The following is a 19,861-nucleotide window of genomic DNA, read 5'->3' as shown; positions in this document are numbered from 1 at the left end:
GTTCTCTGCATTGCCCTTTGGCTTATCTACTGCCCAGAGTATTCACAAAGGTTCTGGCTCCAGTGATAGCTTACTTCAGACTACAAGGAATTCAAATCTATCCTTACTTGGACGACTGCCTGATTCTGGCTCAAGAAAAGGAAGACCTTCTACAGCATCTGGAATATGTTATAGCAGTGCTAAGATGCCTAGGGTATTCTGTGAACGAAATAAAGTCCAGTCTAGTACCCTCTCAAGACATGTGCTTTCTGGGTGTGAGACTGAATACAGCAGCCCAGATGGCCTTTTTAACCCCGGACAAACAAAAGAGTCTGTCACTTTACTTTCATCAACTATCTCATCAGTCCGTGCTGACTGCAAGGACAGTCCTTCAAGCATTAGGGTTCATGGCATCTTGTATTCTGGTGCTTCCCAATGCCAAACTGCATATGAGGAAGCTGCAATGGTATCTCAAAAATGTATGGACACAGCACTGCCAGGATTTGGACACTGTCATTCAAATAATACCTTGCATTCAAAAGGAATTTTTGTGGTGGGCTCAGGAATGTCACCTAAACAAGGGACTCTCTGTGACCCGGCCAGAGGCGAGTCAGATTCTAACGACAGATGCCTCAGACATTGCTTGGGAGCTCATCTAAATGGAAAGTGGATACAAGACAAGTGGCCTGCCAGACTACAGCATCTACATATCAACATGAAAGAGATGTTAGCAGTCCAGTTTGCATTAATGGCTTTCAAGGAGTTACTTCTTCCAGGGCAGGTGTTGATTCTAACAGACAACACAACTGTCATGTGGTACATCAACAAACAAGGGGAACACATTCTTATCCTCTATGCAGGCAAGCAATGATTTTATGGGAGACTGCGCTCAGCTTGCAACTAACTCTTCAGGCAAGGTTTCTGCCAGGAGCACAGAACTCCTTAGCAGATGTGTTAAGCAGACAAATCATGGATCCCCACAAGTGGAAACTGGATCTTCATGTATTTCAGAAACTGACAGTGTCATGGGGAACTCCAGACATAGATCTGTTCGCTTCTCCACTAAACCACCAGCTGCCACAGTTTTGCACAAAGAGGTTTCATCACACAGCTTGGAAAGTGGATGCTCTTTCTTTCAGTTGGAAAAATCTTCATCTGTATGCCTTTCCACCTCTGCCTCTTCTTCCAAAGGTGCTTCTAAAGGGCAGACAAGACAGGCCAAGGATGATTTTAATAGCTCCAGATTGGCCTCGGCGGCACTGGTACCCATTACTGAGGAGTCTAGTAAAGAAGCCTCCATGGCCTTTACCCTTGATTCCACATCTGTTGTCTCAGAGGACGGTCACCTGCTCAATGTCAAGCTTCACTCTCTTCATCTAACAGCATGGCATATTCTGTGTTGAAACACAGCAGGTCTCAACTTCCTCAACAAGTTTTAAATGTGATTATGGAAGCTAGAAGACCTAGTACAAGGAAAGTGTATGCAGAAAATGGAAGAGATTTTTATTTTGGAGTGCAGCAAAGAATTTGGAGATTTCTGAGCCTAATTTGAGTGTGGCTCTTCAATATCTTACTGAGTTATTGGACAAAGGTTTGTCCTTCTCTTCCATTAAGATTCATGCTGCAGCAATTTCAGCTCACTATGATTGTGACCCACCATTGTTTTCGCATCCTTTGTTCAAACAGTTTCTTAGAGGGGCTAAGAATATAAGACCCCCAATGAGCTCCTACTCCTGCTTGGGATCTCAATTTTGTGTTGGAAAAACTTACTCTACAACCTTTTGAGCCTGCGGGTACTGCTGAATTAAAATATTTGTCATGGAAGACTGCTTTTTTGTTGGCTATTACTTCTGCAAGAAGGGTTTCTGAGTTGCAGGCCCTTATGGCAGTAGAGCCCTTTTGATTTTCCATAAGGATAGGGTATCATTACGCACTAATCCTTCCTTTATGCCTAAGGTGGTTTCTAGTGTGGCTTTAAACCAAACTATTCATTTGCCTACTTTTATGCAGATCCCCAAAATAAAGGGGAAAAGATTTTGCACACTTTAGATGTACACAGGCAATTGCGTTATTATTTAAGCAGGACTAAGGATTTTAGGCAGTCTCAGCAGTTGTTTGTTTCTTTTGCTTTGAGTTCTCAGGGCAAGCCTGTGTCTAAACAAACTATTTCTAGGTGGATTGGGTTTTGCATTTCATTTTGTTATTCCCATCATGGCAAGGACATTCCACCTGGGATTAGCCCTCATTCCACTAGGGCTACTGCCACTTCAACAGCATTTCTAAGGGGGCTGGCAACTAAGGATATATTCGAAGCCGCTTCTTGCAGTTCAGTGCATACTTTCTGAAAGCATTAACACCTACCTATATACTCTAAAACTAGGGCGGGTAGTGCCAGAGCTGTAAAGCAAGGCATGTTGTCAGCTCCTGCTTCTTTATGATTTGCCAGCCTCCCTTACCTCTGCTTTGGGATTCTACCCAATGGTTAGGACTGCAGCAATGTGGAATGAAGAACATAGTACAGGTTTGTACCTACCATAAATGTAGATGCTCGAGGATCCACATTGCTGCAGTCCAATTTACCCTCCTCCTTCCCTCTGTGTTTAGGGGTGGTTGTGTAGGTGATTATTGTACATCTGTATATATATGTATATATTGTATCATGTTTTGGTGCAGGGCTTTTTGGTGTTTTGGTTTGGGCCTTGTCCTTTTAGGGTCTTCTGACATCTGGGGCAAGAAAAGACTGAAGATATGGCGTCGGTCATGCGCATTAGTACCCTGACGTACTGACGTCAGTCTAATGCGCCCTGACCGACGTCAGCCTTATACTCTGGTATTCGGGCCGACTGGACAGCGGACTACCCAATGGTTAGGACTGCAGCAATGTGGATCCTCGAACATCTACATTTATGGTAGGTACAAAACTGTACTTTTCTAATGGCCCAAGCTTCTCAAATAACCAGGCACAATATAAAATGCAGCTATGATGCTGTGAATACCTTTTCCAGAGCGGCTGCTGCTAGATTAGAGATCGAGCTGTATGCCTGGCTGCAAGGCCAACCTCTTCCCAAAGATTTCATGTCTAAGATTCTAGACTCCCCTTGGGTAACTTCCTTTTAGCCTCGCAAGCTACCAGTCCTTTCAAGGCTTTACTGGAGCAGAGTACGACAGTGAAAGATTGTCATCAGATTCTGCTTCCTATAGTTCCCAGGTTCCATTGAAATTGTCCAGCAAAATCAAACTCTTTTGCCAAGACAGATCCTAGAACAACTCACAAGCAAAGGAACGTTCCTAAGAAAAGATTCCCCTAAAAAACTCTGAGACCACTCAGTTTGATAGTAGACCTCTGTGACTGTATTCCATCTGTCCCCTCTTCAAATGCTAACCTCCACTTGCCTCTCAAAAATACTTTTTTTCTGTTCTGGGAAGCAGTACAGTATCCTTGGACAAGTGGGTCTTCATCATTATCAAGGAGGGTTGCAGTATGTCTTGGAAAAGCAGGAGACTCCAGGAGAAAGTCCCCACCCCCACCTCCACCTTGCTAGACCCTATCATGCAAGACTTAGTGGCTCAGGGAACTATAGAAGTGCCCTCTTCCTGTTTAGGAAAGGGATTTTACCCAAGGATATGTCTTGTCCCAAAGAGAGAGGGCCAGTGGAGACCTATGCTGGACCTCTCCCAACTAAGCACTTTTCTGATTCCCTCTTTCAAAATGCTGTCTTTACAGGCTAGAGGGGGCTGGAATTTATTGGAGAAAGCTGGCAAAGGTACCAAAGTATTGGGAGCAAGTAACTCGAGAAGGAATGATAGAATGGGAAGGTGACAAGAATTTATTTGGACTCCAGGTTAGCAATTGCCTTCCCTATCCAGGCTTGATATCAGAGTATAAGCAAAGAGAGAGAAATAAGGGGGTCCTAAATGAAAGGCCAGTACTAGTAGAATTTTTAGTATTATCTAGAACAGAAGCTGCCAATAAAAAAGGAATAATTAGTAGGGCATAAAAAATATTGCATGATAACTGTAAGAATCAATCAGAGGAGGTTAGAAAGGAGTGGCAATTCACAAAGAAATAATGGGAGGATACATGCATGTCTCCCAAATGTGCAACAAAATCTAGAAGATTTAGAATTTTTGCTTGGAAATGCTGACTTGGATATTTTTATACCCCAAGTAGACTCCAGAGAATTTTTGCTCAAGTAGATACCAAATGTTGGCGATGTGACAGGGAAGAAAGAGGTAATTGGGAACATATTTTTGGGAGTGTAGTGAGTTGGCAGACTTTATGGATTCCCTGCGGGATGCACTGTCAGAGATGCTGGGTGGGCAGATTGGTGTGACTAGGGAGATGGTTTTTCTGAGCTGTGATACAGAATCAGAATTGTCTAAACATGGTAAGACCTTGCTGTCTCTAATTGTGGTGGCTGCCAAAAAAGCAGGTACTAGAAAATAGAAGTCACAGTCTAACTACATTAGAAGTAGTGAATGTAATGACAGAGATAAAACAACTGGAACCGAGATCTTTAGAAAAAGGTAGGAGCAAACTACATAGGAAAAAATGGGAATTATGGGAACAATACATACAGGTGAGGAATGAGGTTTAAAAGGAGGCAGGACTTAAATGAGCTATGAAACGATTGGGTAGATTATAAGTGTATAATGTTTCCAACTGGGAGTGTCTGTATGGTTTGTGATGTAAAATGCTTGCAACTAGCATTGTGTCAATGTGATTTGTTTTTATTTATCTAAATGTATGGTTGCTTATGTTGTAAGTAATTTAATAAAGATGTTTCTTGTTTAAAAGGAATTGAATAATTTATGCAACATTGCTTAGTTTATATGATATAGCAATATACGTGAAGCATAATGTTTGTTAATTTTAAATTAATACAGTTTGATTACTTTCATATAAACGTAAATGTGCCTGTGTCATAAGTGACAATTCAGTAAAGATGTTTAAAAATATATATATAAAATGCTGTCTTTACAAATTCTTCTACACTTCCTACCTCAAGCTTTTCTGGTATCCTAAAGGAAGCTTATCTTCATATTCCTATCCATCCTTTTTGCAGAAAATGTCTTGGATTCTGTACTGGGTCATCACATTTTCAGTTTACTGCTTTGCTCTTTGGCCTTTCTACAGCTCCAAGGGTTTTTACAGAGTGGACCCTTGTAGTGGCTTTCTGCCACACTCAAGGCATACAAATCTTCCCTTACCTGGACTTTTTACCCCGGGCTTTATCCAGGGACACTTTTGTAAAGCACCTTCATTACACTGTGCAACTTTTGAACCTCCTGGGCTCAGTCAGTTAGAAGAAATCTAGCTCATTCCTACCCAACAGCTGACCTTTCTGGGATGCAGCCTGGACTTGTCTGCCATATATGCCTCTATTCCTTAAGAGAAGGTGTCTTCCCTAGGCAAAGAGTTCTTTACGCTTTCTAGCGAGGATCATTGCTTGGCCAGAAAAGCTCTTAAGGCCGTGGGACTCGTGGCTGCCACTAGACTATGCTGTCCCTTGCCAGACTAAACATGAGTGAAATACTAAGGTATCTGAGATCAGTGTGGTCCCAGCACACTCTGCATCTTGATACTCGCATTCTTCTTCTCTTTACATCAAGAAGGAATTCCTTTGGTGAAGTAACCAGGTTATACTCAACCAAGCTAATCCTTTTATAGTTTCATAGTTTAGTACTAGGCTATCTGCCCTGGGGCATTTGCAAGCCTAGCCCTAGAGATGTGGCTTTCGCCACCCCATGTAGTGGTACTAAGGTGTATAGAATAAATTTAGAATACTGTGCCTTTGTCTAGTAGTGACACATTGAGGACCCCCTTACTTATTAAAATTAGTTTAGTAAACCTACGATCTCCCATCCACTCGTCAAGATTTCTCTTGAAGAGAGTCAGTGAGGGGCTCTGCCTAACATGGACTGGGATTTTGTTCCAGAGTATGGGAAGCCTCATGTTTGTACTGAGGTTTAAATCTTTGGCTCTCGTGGTTCTTATGGATTTGGATTTTTTGAGGTGGAGCATGTCCATCAATTCCTGGTTGGACATGGCCTTGTACGTCAGGCACAGATCACCTCTGAGCAGGCGGTATGCTACTGAATATAGCTGGAGTTTCTTTAGCCTGGCAGCATATGACATATGTTGGAGACCCTTGATCCTCTTGGTGAGGTACTTCTGGGGTCTCTCCAGCTGTTGTAAGTGCCGGGTGAGGTACATACCAAATGGGGCATTGTACTCAATCATGGGCCTGATAAGGGAGGAGTACAGGGGCACGATGACCTCCTTTGATCTGGATGTGAACCCCTTCATGATAAGGTGGGCAAGGTAGAATGTCTTTTTAACCACTTTGGCAACGTGGGTGTCAAATGAGAGGTCACTATCAACTTGGGTCCCCAGGTCTCTGATTACTTTTTCGGTACTCAGTGGGTTACTGTCTATGTGATAATTTGTGGGTACTTTGTTTTTCCCAAAGGGGATGACTATACATTTCTTGGCATTCAGTTTAAGGCCATGATTCCGGCACCAGTTGTCCGTTTCGGTGAGGCCTTTCTGTAGGATGTATGTGTCAGCTGGTGTATCGACTATGGCGCCTAGTTTGCAGTCATCTGCGAACTTTGTCAGCCACAACCCTCCCATGTTTGCTTTCACATCTGAGAAGTAAATGCCGAACAAGAGGGGTCCCAGGACAGAGCCCTGTGGGACACCACTTGTGACTGGCTTTGAGTCTGACACGGCTCCCGCAATCTTGACTTTATGGGTTCTATTCTTTAGCCAGTTTGCAACCCATCTTGTGACATATGGATTTACATTTAAGCTGTTTAGCTTATCTATGATCGCAGACTGGGGTATTGTGTCGAAGGCTTTAGCCAAGTCCAGGTAGGCTGTATGGACTGCCTTACCCTCATCAATGGCTCTAGTGACTGTTTCGAAAAAGTCAACCAGGTTCAAAAGGCAGGATCTGCCCTTTACAAAGCCGAACTGGGTGGGATCAAGTGTCTGTAGGTCCCCAGTGTCGTCGTTTATGAGTTCCATAATAATTCTTTCCATAGCTTTGCAAACCAGGCTGGTCAAGCTTATGGGGCGGTAGTTTCCAGGGTCTGTAGTGGACCCTCCCTTGTGGAGTGGGACCACTGTTGCTGTATGCCAGTGTTCAGGTACATATCCTGTAGTAAGGCTAAGGTTAAATAACATTTTTATATGCGGGTTTAGCTCCTCTTGGAGTTCACGTATCACGCAGCCGGGGATACCATCAAGTCCCATAGATGCTGTGTTTTTTGCTTTGCTGAGGGCGATTCTCACCTGGACATCAGAGATGACTGGGAGGTTACATTCGGCTGGGATGAGTATTGCTTCTTTTGGAGGTGAGGGAGGGGAGAAATTTGCACTGAACCTGTCTGCCAGAATGTTGGCAATATCTGTGGGTTCGGTAATTTTTTTGTCGTTGTGTACTAACTCTGAGCATATCTGAGGGTTTCCGCCCAGGTTTCTAACATAACTGAAGAATGCCTTGTGGTTATCTTTAGTGTCCTTGGCGATTTTTCTCTCAAAGTTGGCCTTGGATGTTTTTATGACAGAACGTAGCTTTCTACTAGTGCTGATCAGAGATGCCTTCCCTTTATGGGATTTTGCTCTGTCTTGCAGTAGCTTCCTTCTTTTGTTATACAATTTGTTTATGGCTGGGGTCCACCAGACAAGACGCTTTCCTTTGGTGGATAGGGTCTTGGTTTTATTTGGGATTGCACGATCCATGCATTCTTGGAGATGTCCGTAGAAAGCATTTGTGTAGGATTCAGCATTGTGGGATGTGGTTTCCATTGGCCCTGTGGGCTTAAATGATACCATCTCAGTCTTGAGAAGTGTAAAGTCGGCTTTTGAGAAGTTTCTCACTGTAGTCTTTTGTGCTGGGGGTGGAGGTGGTAAATGTATATCCAGGGTGATTAGTTTGTGGTCAGATCTCACCAGTGAGGGGAATACTCCGGTGTGGAGCATTTTGTCCCCATGTTTGTGATGATCAGGTCTAGTATATCATCCCCCCTTGTGGGAGAGGTGACTAGCTGTTCCATTGCATTTGAGTTTATGAATTCCAGGAACCTTTGGGCTAGGGTGTTGGGGCTAGAATAGTGCACCCAGTCTATGTTAGGGTAGTTGAAGTCTCCCAATATGATGGTATTTGGTGAGACATTCATATCTTCCAATGTCTTCAGGAAGGCTGAGTGGGGTTCTTGAGATTGGGAGGGTGGTCTGTAACATGCAACCAGTTGTATAGCAGTTTTGCCTACGGTTAGCTGCACCTGGATGGTCTCCGATGCTTCATGAGTTGCCACTAACCTGGAGGTGTGGGTATCCTTGATGAATATGGACACTCCCCTCCTTTGTGGTTCGGCCCGGGTTTTGGGGCCGAAAAGCATGATACGAGGTAAAGCCTGGTAGCGCTGGGGTACTCTCAGGAGCCTTGAACCAGATCTCGGTTACAGCGCAGACATTGATGTTCTCCATACTGAGGAGTGCTTCGAGAGCCTGCATCTTGAGATTTAGACTTCTGGTGTTGAGCAGCATTACCCTTAATTTTTTTCCATTTTTGTTTTCTAAGGAGGTGGGTTCGTCTTTTGAGCCTTGCCTAAAAAAGGCACTATGGGGGTGGCAAGAGCCTTAGCCAATATCCGGAAGCCCAGTGGTGACAGGTGCAAGCCGTCCCTTGCGAAGCAGCGTGGCTTGTCCAGCATGTCATCCCAAGCAGACAGACATTGGATCCCACTAGAAAGACACCAGTAATTGAGCCAATTATTAAAGCTGATCATTTTGTCTTTGTATTGTGGCATCATTCTTGGTGAGGGCAGGATGCTGGTCAGGGTCATACCAGCCTGGGCTTCATAATCAGAGAGCTCCTCTCTGTCTCTTTTCATGTAGTCCAAGGAGGTACGTCTCAGGTCATTCACGCTGGCATGGACAATGATGGAGTCATATTTGTATGTGCTTTTGAGTGACCTGAGTACGTGTGTTATATGGCGGATCCTAGCCCCCGATGGGCAGCTTACCGTTACCCTCTCCTTGTTCAGCCTGGTAAGTGGGACGTCAGTGTGTCTGACTATAGAGTCATGTATCACTAGTGTATCAGGCATAGTGTTTGGCCTTAAGGGCTGTGATTTATTGACGCACCGATTTATTGAAGTATGTGTTGCATGTGTTATGTTTTGAGGTGGTGGATTTTTGGGTGTCTGCTTTGGGAGCCTCTGTTGTTTTGGTAAGTTTTTTAATAGAGCCTCCGAGTATGTTTTTGTGTTATGTGCTTGATTTGCAGTTTTCTCCAGCTGCACACATGTTCTGTTTACAGTTGCTTCACAGAGGGCATGGGAGGCTTGGACAGGAGATGAGTGCAAGGGGAGTGGCCTGCCAATGTACTAAAAGAACACATCCATTTAAAGGAAATGGGGGCACGTCTATAATCCCTACAGACATTCTCACTTCTTTGTAAACTAGGCACTCTGCTGGCGCACACTGATGACACCATGATGATGCGATACATAAGCAGGCAAGGAGGCACAAGATCCTACACACACACACACACCTACCTCTGCTCGCAAGGGTCCTTCTCAAGGTCCAGAAGGAATCTCCAAAACTCTTGCTTTTCGCACCTTTCTTGCCAAGACAGCACAGGTCCCCCCCGCCTGTTTCACCTATCAGAGGGAAATTACTGGAGAATTTCTCCAAAAATAGATCTAATCACTCAGCAGAAAGGACAGTTTCTTCATCCCAATCTGATCTCATTCAGTCTAACCCTTTGGATGACAGGATTCTAATCCCTGTCAGATGCACATTTTCTGAGGAAGTACTTCATATCGTACAAGCAGCTAGGAAACTGAACACCAGGAAATCTTACACAGCCAAGTGGAAGAGATTTCCCATTTGATGCCTTAAGCACAAACTCTAACCCCTTCTGTCAGACACCCCCACAGTACTCAAATACTTGTATGACTTACTGTATTTGAGGTTGGCCTATTCTTCCATTAAGGCTTGTTTATCTCTCATTAATGCTTGCCTACTTTTGGAGCCCCTTCTCATGTACAGGACAGAGGTTAAGCTTTTTCTAATGGGAGTTTTACACCTTAAACTTGCTCTCAAGGAAGCACATCACCCCACCATGGGACCTTAATTTTGTTTTGGAAAGCTTATTTTATCCCCTTTTAAACCCAGCTGTATTGGCTACTCTAAAATTCTGCACTTGGAAAATAGTGCTGCTCCTGGTCTTGATTTCAGACCGCAGGGTCTCCAAACTCCACACTGTCATGGCTATTACACCCTTCTTCATCTTCTACAAAGCAGGGTAAGCCTCAAGGTCAACCCATCTTTTACGTCAAAAGTGATTTGCCATCTAATCCTCAACTAAGCAATCAATCTGTCTTTTCCCCCCAAGCCCCAAAATGGAAGAGAATCCCATACTCAAGACATTCAGACAGTTGAGGTTTTACCCATACAAAACTAAGGAGATCAGAAAAACAGATCAGCTGTTTGTCTCATTTATGGATTCCAGCTTGGGACAACCAGTTCCCAAACAAACTATTGCTTCCTAGATCTCTAATGCTGTTTCCCTGTGCTGCCGTCAGCATGGAAAGACTTTTACTCACATGGACTAGAGCACACACCATTTGAGCAGTTGCTTCAACATGTCCCTTCTACAAGGTGGTAGAAGCCAAGTCTATTTTAGAAGCAGCTACCTGGTCATCTGTTCACGCCTTCACAAAACACTACAGGCTAGATGCCCCTCTGTATGTCCAACGAAGTGTTTGCCAGAGCTGATGCTCTTCATGTTTCACTGTTGCAGTCATCACATTTGGGTTATCTGCTTGCAGTAACCCTCACTCGGCCTGATTAACAAAGTCTTGGGTCCTGCGTCAGTTGCTGTCCCTTTTTCCGTGATGTCAGGGGTATAAAACATGCAGCCGACGCCATTACATCGGTCTTTCTTGCCACGCGGTGCCCGAAGCAGAAGCAGTTCACAAGTGCCAGTTGGCCGACTCCTGAAATTTTCGTTTTCGAGTTTCAGAACCGAAGTCTTCAACTAAAAGCTAAGTTGGGAAAACTTTTTCTTGCTCTAAACAGATGTCAGTAAAAGTAAATAATTACATTACTTGTGGAAAGCAAATACCTCATAAAGATTTTCATTCGTACTGTATTCCTTGCCTAGGCCTTGACCACAACGTACCTCGCTGTCGATTTTGTGCCTTATTTAAACCACGAACTATCTGTCATCGGTATATTTTCGCCTCTAAATATTTTGGTGCTTGGTTCAGTTATCTGATATGTCTTCGGTAAGCCATCCGACTACCGACATTCTAAAAAAACGCAAAGATAAGGACAGAGACAGGCCACCTAGGTCCAAAAAATGCCGACGACGCTTCTCCAAAGCCAGTCGCCGGTACTCCGGTGCTTTCGCAGCCCCTGATACCCGCTACTTCAGATTCGCAGGCCTCTACTAAGACTCATTCGGAGTCTGGTATGCCGCGAGATGCTTCAACTGTGGAACCTGCGGATGTCTCTACCTTGGATGAGTCCGGTGCCGCTCTGCAGGCACCAACTTCTGAGGGTGTATTCAGGTCTACTGACTTGCATATTAAACCGACGCCATCTTCTTCTTCAAGGCCAAAAACTCGAACCATGCCTAGAAAAATGATGCCCAGACCGCATGGTCAGGCCTCTATGCCTAAAATAACAAATGATAAGAATGGCTGAAGACCTTATTACTTTAATCAGGGGAAGCCAGCCTTCCCCCTCTGAGAGACCTAGGACTGAGTTTGCTTATGATACTTCTGACCAGGATTCTGATGCTGAGGACTCTATTCCCTCTGCTTCCCCCCAGACGATTTCTCTTTTGGTGAAACCTGGCATACTCTTAGGGAGCATTTTCATTGGGAAAGTCAGGATTTCTCTGATTCTAAAAAGAGGCTTAGGGATTTCTTACTCCTGCCCCAGCACTGGCCTTTAGCCGTACCTCCTGTACTAGACATTGTTGATGCCTTTTCGGAATCTAGCTTGGCCCCTGACACTTTACCTCCTGCTCCCAGAAAACCTGATAGATATTACAGGGTCCCTGACTCTCAAAAGTTCCTTTTTAAAAATCCTACTGCGGATCCTGAGACAATTTCACAGGGGCCCAAGGGCATTAAAGCTACTACTGCCAAAAATCCTACCCCCTCTGATAGAGACTCCAGAACGCTGGATAGATGGGGTAAGAAGGTATACACTTCTACAACTTTGGCCATTAGGGCCTTAAACTGCCAGTTTCATATGTTAAAGTATCAGCAGCATATTATTGGATTGCTTAAACAGAAAATGATGAGTCCTGATTGTGCTGAAAATAAGGATTTACAGGATTTACTGCATTCAGCTGAACAATTTGGAAAACATACTTTGCAATGTGGTTTTGAGTCACTAGGGGCATCTTGCAGGGCTGCTGTAACTCGGTCTGTACTTAGAATGCATGCTTGGCTTAAGGAGCAATCCTTGCCAGATCATGTTTAAGCAAAATTACTGGATGCTCCCTTAAACCAGGACTGCCTGTTTGGCAGCAAGGCAGAAGTTCTTAAAAAGATGGAGAAAAAAGCTAAATCCATGCAAACTGTTCAATTTTTTACAAGTACAACCTTCAAGGTTTAGTAAGAATTGGCCTTCCAAAAATTAGTCCTTTCCTGCCTCTTCCAGACCTTCTCAGTCGAAACCCAGATCCAGCAGAGCTCCCAGGCTTCAGTCCCAGGTACGTACAGGACTAAGCAATGGGGGGCCTCCACTTCCAAATCTGGGAGTTTTAAACTTCCCCCTATGGTAAATTGTCTCAATGACTTCTTTTTAAAACTTCCAAGCACTTCTCAACTGACTGCCCTTTTGGGGGGAAAGATTGCTCTTCATGCAAATAACTGGGCGCTCATTTCCCAGGACAAATGGGTTTAAAATAATGCCCCAGGGATACAGATTTCACTTCCACACGTTACCAACACCAAGCGGGTGGCCAGATCTATCCCCAAATCAGTGGGCAGAGGCCCAAAAGCAAGTACTTTCTCTCTTAAGCATGGGGGCTATTCATTTTGTACCAGAAGAGGAAAAGGGACGAGGTTTCTACTCGAGACTGTTCCTGGTACCCAGAAAGGACAGTTCATGGCGTCCTATCCTGGATCTGTCTACTCTAAACACCTTTTTGGTGATTCTAAAATTCAAGATGCTGACTCTTCACTAGTTGCTCCCTATGCTAGGCAACGACACCTGGTTGGCAACACTAGATTTAAGGGAAGCATACCTGCACATCCCAATCAGAATCTTGCAGAAGATACCTTACGCTTCAAAGCGGGCTACATGCACTATCAGTTCTCTGCTCTGCCCTTTGGCTTATCTACTGTGCCCAGGTTATTCACAAATTGCCTAGCTCCAGTTATTGCATTTTGCAGACAAGTATTCAAATATACCCATACCTGGACGATTGTCTAATTCAGGCAGAAAGCCAGGACATACTTTTGAATCATCTGGTGTTTGTAAAAAGAGTTCTAACTTGTCTGGGGTACACCATAAACGAAAGGAAATCACAACTGGTACCCTGTCAACAAATTACATTCCTGGGAGCAAGCTTGCATACAACTTCCCAGATGGCTTACCTCACGCCAGAAAAGCAAATTCATTTGACAACCTACTTCAAACAAGTAGCCACAAAAATCCTGCTATCTGCAGGACAAATACTGCAATCCTTGGGGTTCATGGCCTCCTGCATTCTTCTAATTCCATATGCAAGACTGCATGTGAGGAAACTACAGTGGTATCTAAAAAGCCTATGGAGTCAACATTCTCACAGCCTAGAAACAATTATTCCTATCGTACCTTGCCTACGCCTATAGTTCCTTTGGTGGGCAGAGGCCTGTCACTAAAACAATGGACTACCTTTCACACCACCTCCTGCCGTCCAAACCCTAACAGCAGATGCATCAGATTATGCATGGGGGGCTCACCTGGCAGGGAAGTGCATTCAGGGCAAATGGAACCCAAATCAAATGCACCTGCATATCAATCAAAAAGAAATGTTAGCTGTACAAGAATGCTTTGACAGCCTTCAAGAACTACATTCTTCCAGGACAACTATTGATAAAGACAGACAAAACCACGGTTATGTGGTACATAAACAAGCAGGGGAGTACACATTCTTACCCTCTCTGCAGACTAGCCATGGCATTGTGGAACACAGCCTTGAGCTACCAAGTGCACCTACAAGCTCAATTCCTGCCAGGAAAATTCAGTACGTTGGCAAACTGACTAAGCAGAAACGTCATGGACCCACACGAGTGGAAACTAGAACCAAGGATTATCAACATGTTTACAAGCAAATGGGGGAGCCCAGATATAGACCTGTTTGCCTCCCCCCAGAACTACCATTTGGACAAACTTTGCACAAGGACTCCCCACAAACAAGCCTGGAAGGTGGCTGCTCTGTCCTTCAGCTGGAAAAACCTGCCAGTCTATGCCTTCCCCCGCTGCCTCTGCTCTCCAAAGTACTACTAAAAGTCAAACAGGCCAAACCAAGGATGATTTTGATTGCTCCAGACTGGCCGTGCTAACACTGGTACCCCCTCCTGTGCAGTGTGTCAGTTACCTCCATGGCACCTGCCTCTGACTCCTTCCTGCACCATCATCTCCCAACACTGAACCTTGCAGCCTGGCTAATTACTTAAACTCTCCCTTACCATCTTTTAGCAAACCTGTGATGGATGTCATCTTAGAGGCAAGGAGGTCTAGTACTAGAAAATCTTATGCTGAAAAATGGAAAAGATTCTGTGCCTGGAACCAGTCTCAAGGGATGAACACAGCAGCGCCCAATTTACCTCAGATTTTACAATACTTAACAGAGATGCTTCACAAGGGCCTGTCTTTTTCCTCCATTAAAATCCACGCCTCAGCCATTTCAGCTCATTATAACACAGAACCTCCCCTCTTCTTTCATCCACTGCTCAAGCAGTACCTCAAGAGGGGCCAAAAATTTGAGACCACCCAGGAGAGCTCCAACCCCAGCCTGGGACCTTAGCTTTGTATTAGAGAAACTCACTCTACCTCTTTTTGAGCCAGCTGCTACTGCAGACTTAAAAAGTTCTTTCTTGGAAAACAGCTTTCCTTTTAGCAATCACTTCAGCTAGAAGGGTATCTGAATTACAGGCCCTTATGGCAGTGGAGCCTTTCATCATCTCTCATGCGGACAGGGTGTCACTCAGAACCAACCCCTCCTTCATGCCCAAGGTAGTGTCTAGTTAGTGTGGCTCTTAATCAGTCCATTCATTTGCCAACCTTCTTTCCCAATCCACAGAACAAAGGGGAACAGATTCTGCATTTGTTGGCTGTGCACAGACAACTTATATTCTACTTGGACAGGGCTAAATCTCAAAGAAAATCTGAGTAACTGCTGGTAGCATTTACTGCAGGGGCGGAGGGGAAGGCTATTTCAAAACAAACCATTTCTAAACGGATAAGCCATTGCATTCATTTCTGCTATAAACACCATGGAAAACCTATCCCCCAGGGGATCAGACCTCACTCCACCAGAGAAGCATCTACTTCCACAGCCTTTCTCAGAGGCGTTTCTACCAGGGACATCCTAGAAGCTGCTACCTGGAGTTCTGTACATACTTTCACCAAACATTATCATTTGACAATTTTTTCTAAATCCAGAACTGGCTTTGCCACTGCAGTCTTGCAGGGCCTTATAGCTGGCCCTAATGCTATCTAAACTCCTCCTTTCAACCATAGCTTTGGGAATCTACCCAAATGTAATGACTGCAACAGTGAAACATGAAGAACATAGTACAGTTGTGTACACTTAACATAAATGTAGATGTTCAAGTGTATTCACTGTTGCACTCCTGGTTACCCTCCCTCCCAGCCCCCTAACTTCTTTTGGCTATACCTCTATTTTCCTTAAAAGCCTTTTTGGTGTATTTGCTTTTTTGTTGGAGGTATACCTTTGTGTTTTTATGTTTAATTGCTCCCCATTAGGAGGGCACCTGACATCTGGGGCAAGAAAAACTGATGTAATGGCGTCTGCTGCATGTTTTATACCCCTGATGACCTGACATCATGGAAGAAGGGACAGCAACCGACACAGGACCCAAGACTTTGTTAATCAGGCCGACTGAGGGCAACCTGCAAGCAGATTACCCAAATGTAATGACTGCAACAGTGAATACACTCGAACATCTACATTTATGGTAAGTGTACACAACTGTACTTTTCAGAGACTTTTCACATAGGAGTAGTCTCCAGATCTATCTTGGAGGTTACCACTGGGTCCTCTGTATACAGCTTTATGAAACGCTACAAAATTGACGACTGGTCCAGGGCAGCTTTTGTCAGTCCTGTCCAGACTGCTGGACAACTCAGCCAGCCCTCTTTCCTCCTTCAGCTCTGGGAATCACCCGTGTGTCAGGAGTACTGCATAAGTGATCAGCTGGACATCTGCTATACAAGTTCTTACACAGCTATACTGTGCCCTGAGTGAAATCACTGGTGCACTGTTCCGTCCCACCCTCTTCCCAGCTTCAGTTCAACTTTCCTGTTCTTCTCCCACTTTGCTTTAACTTCTGATCTGTTCATAGGCAGGTACTAGACTATCGGCCCAAGGGCCTAAGTAAGCCTAGCCAACAAAGTTCCCTGGCTTTTGCCTCCCAAGAAAGTTATTTTCCTGTGCCCCTGTCAAGCAGAGTCACAGAAGTGATCCCCGGGGTGAATTTCCCATCTCCCATCCACTCATCAAGATTTTTCTTGAAGACTGCTAATGAGGAACTCTGCTTGATATAGATGGGTAGCTTGTTCCAGAGTATGGGAAGTCTCTGGGACAGGAATCTATCCCTTCAGCATGTTCTGTTTATAGTGGCAACAAGGTTTAGGTCCCTAAAGCATGTAGCTCAGAGGGATTGAGATTTCTTTAGGTGTAGCATGTCCGACAACTCTGGGTTTGATATAGCTTTGTATGTTAGGCAGAGATCACCTCAGAGTAGGCAATATGCTACGGAGTAAAGCTGGAGTTTTTTGAGATGGTCAGCGTAGGGCGTCTGTTTGAGACTGGTAATCCTCTTTGTGAGGTACTTCTGTGGCTTTTCCAGCTGTTGTAGATGTCTTGTGAGGTATATTCCAAAAGAGGCATTGTATTCTGTAATGGGTCTAATGAGTGACGAGTAGAGGGGAACAATGACCTATTTTTTCCTGGATGAGAACCCTTTCATGATGAGGTGTAACACATTGGATTTCCTGACCACTGTGGCGATGTGATTATCAAAGGAGAGACTACTGTCCACCTGGGTCCCAAGGTCTCATCACACTTTTGGTGTTAAGTAGACTGCCACCTGTGTGGTAGTTCATAGGTACAGAGTTTTTACCAAAGGGGATGACAATGCACTTTTTGGCATTGAGCTTGAGGCCATGGCTCTGACACCAGGCATCTGTCTCAGCGAGGTCCTTCTGTAGGATGTCCACATAATTCGGGATTCGACTATGGCTTCTAGTTTGCAGTCATCTGCAAACTTAGTTAGCCAGAGACCTTCTGTGTTAGCCTGTACTTCAGAGAAGTAGATACCAAACAGGAGAGGACCCAGGACTGAGTCCTGTGGTACTCCACTTGTCACTGGCTTGAAGTCAGATTTGGAGTCTGCAACTTTTACAGTGTGGGTTCTGTCAGTGAGCCAGTTGGCAACCATCTTGTGATGTAGGGATTTATACCTAGTTTAGTAAGTTTATCTATAATTCCAGAATTGGGGATGGTGTCGAAAGCCTTGACGAGGTCAAGATAGGCTGTGTGAACCAATTTACCCTCATCTCTGGATTTGGTGACTGCCTCAAATAAGTCAATCAGGTTTAGGAGACATTATCTGCCTTTCACAAACCCAGATTGGGTGGGGCTCTGAGTTTGGAGGTTACCAATGTCTTTGTTTATAAGTTCCATGATGATACGTCCCATGGCCTTGCAGACCAAGCTCATCAGGCAAATAGGGCGATAGTTCCCAGGGTCCATGGTGGCTCCCCATTTGTGGAGTGGGATAACTGTTGCTGTGCCACATTCAGTGGGCACAAAGCCTGATGTGAGGCTATGATTGAACATGGTACTTAGGTGAGGAGCCAGTTCATTCTGAAGTTCGTGTAAAACGCAGCCTGGGACAACGCAGCCTGGGATGTTGTCCGCAGCCTGGGATTTTGTTTCATGAGAATGGATGAGTTTTCTTACCTTTTCAAGCTACACCCATCTTAGCTGACCCGTATCACCCTCTCAGTCTTCAGGCTTTTGCTTGGCGAAAGTCAGAGGATCTGTGCTCATATGTCCAACTGTATACCCCAATACGTGCAAGCGGAGGTCATGCATTGGATGTGCAACTTCAGGGAAGATGAAGCTTTGATATCCCAGCCACCGACAACCCATATGTCAGGAATATTGCAACAGTGATAAGTAGGACTGCTACTGTTATGGTTAGTTCTTGCACATCTGTACCTTTTTTTTAGTAGGCTGGAAAATTTGTTTTTCTGTCTTTTCAGAAGTTTGAGCATCACTGGCTTCTCAGAACTGATCGCATATTTGCATGTTTCTTTTATCCTTTGTGACACTGTTGCTTTAGTTTGTCTAATTTTAGCACAGGGAAGTTTCCTTTTCAAACATTGTAATTTACCTAGACAATGACCTCAGAGCCGTCAACAGTGCCCATTTTCAGTGTGTTCAGAACTTGAATAACAAATGCAGCTTGCAGCACTGTCATGTTTCTTATTTTTCTGGAAAGGGAGATCAACCAGTACATTAAATTGTTCATTTATGGCGAGGCTTAATATTTTTTTCATCTGTATGGCACTTTCTGTGAACATGAAATGAAAGGTAGTGCACTCTGCACACGGGATGCTAAATCAGCAAATAAACACACATTGTATGAGTGAGGATGGTTAAACTGAAGTTTTACTAATTTTTTTTTTTTTTTTTTTTTTACTCTACAGCACTTGTACAACTCTGCTGCTTTTAAGGCCAGGACTAAAGCTAGAAACAAGGTTCGGGACAAAAGAGCAGATATTCTATAGTACTGCAAAAATAGTAGTAAAATTTTACTACTCACTGCTACCTCCTGATCGTTTCAGATAAGATTCTGATCACTGCAGAAACAAGCTGAACAATTTCACTTCCTTGCACCAGTTATGAAACACATGGACTGTTTAGAGCAGTTTACCTTCTGTCATCATTCAGACCAGCAATATTGACTTTATCCTCTATTCTAATGTTTGATTGCTGCAGACCTCACATTATCTTCAAAAGGGAATGAATTTCTTGTACACATTTTTTCAGCAACTGCATTCATACTTAAGAGCTGCATTTGGGAGTGGTGTGGTCTGAATGAATAAAAAGAAAAAAGTTCTCTAGAGAACTTGTGAAGTGCAATGTACCATATAAGTTGTACAAAAAGCGCATCGGTTTAAATTACATCTGTTCTCTGAGGGAAAGCCTCCTAGTTTGTGTGTGTATGCATGTATTGCATTATATTTTATATGCATATATGTATGTATAAAATGTATGTGTATATAAAATATACATGTGTGTGTTGTTTTATTTATATATATATATATATATATATATATGTTTGTATATACATGTATGTGTGTATACACACACACACACACACACCGAATGATGTACTGAACATAATGCCTACATGAGTATGTACAAATATAATAAACTGGCAAGCTAACATACTTGTATGTGGTGTGTTTTGGTGTATTGCACTTTTGTGCTAATTGTACTATATGTATAGTCTTTTTGCAGTTTTCAACACATTTTATTCAATGATCACTGATATTTTTGTACAGTGAAGTTTGACTTTTTAACTGTATAGTACTGTA

The 19,861-nt window shown here is 43.8% G+C and overlaps 1 protein-coding gene across 1 annotated transcript in view; it reads left to right on the top strand.

The window, feature by feature from the left end:
• IFRD2 (interferon related developmental regulator 2) overlaps window positions 1-19,508 on the top strand; it is a 677,402-nt gene extending 657,894 nt beyond the window's left edge. The window contains exon 12 of the mRNA XM_044078882.1: window positions 18,968-19,508. Coding sequence (XP_043934817.1) covers window positions 18,968-19,048 — 81 coding nt within the window. The 3' untranslated portion in view covers window positions 19,049-19,508. The remainder of the gene's footprint in view (window positions 1-18,967) is intronic.
• The last annotated feature ends 353 nt before the right edge of the window (window positions 19,509-19,861 follow it).

The sequence above is a fragment of the Protopterus annectens genome, chromosome 7.part1 (genome assembly GCF_019279795.1).
Source record: "Protopterus annectens isolate FY-2018-M chromosome 7.part1, PAN1.0, whole genome shotgun sequence".
Taxonomy (NCBI): domain Eukaryota; kingdom Metazoa; phylum Chordata; order Ceratodontiformes; family Protopteridae; genus Protopterus; species Protopterus annectens.
The sequence above is the reverse complement of the archived record's forward strand: the minus strand, read 5'-3'. Positions and strand labels throughout refer to the sequence as shown.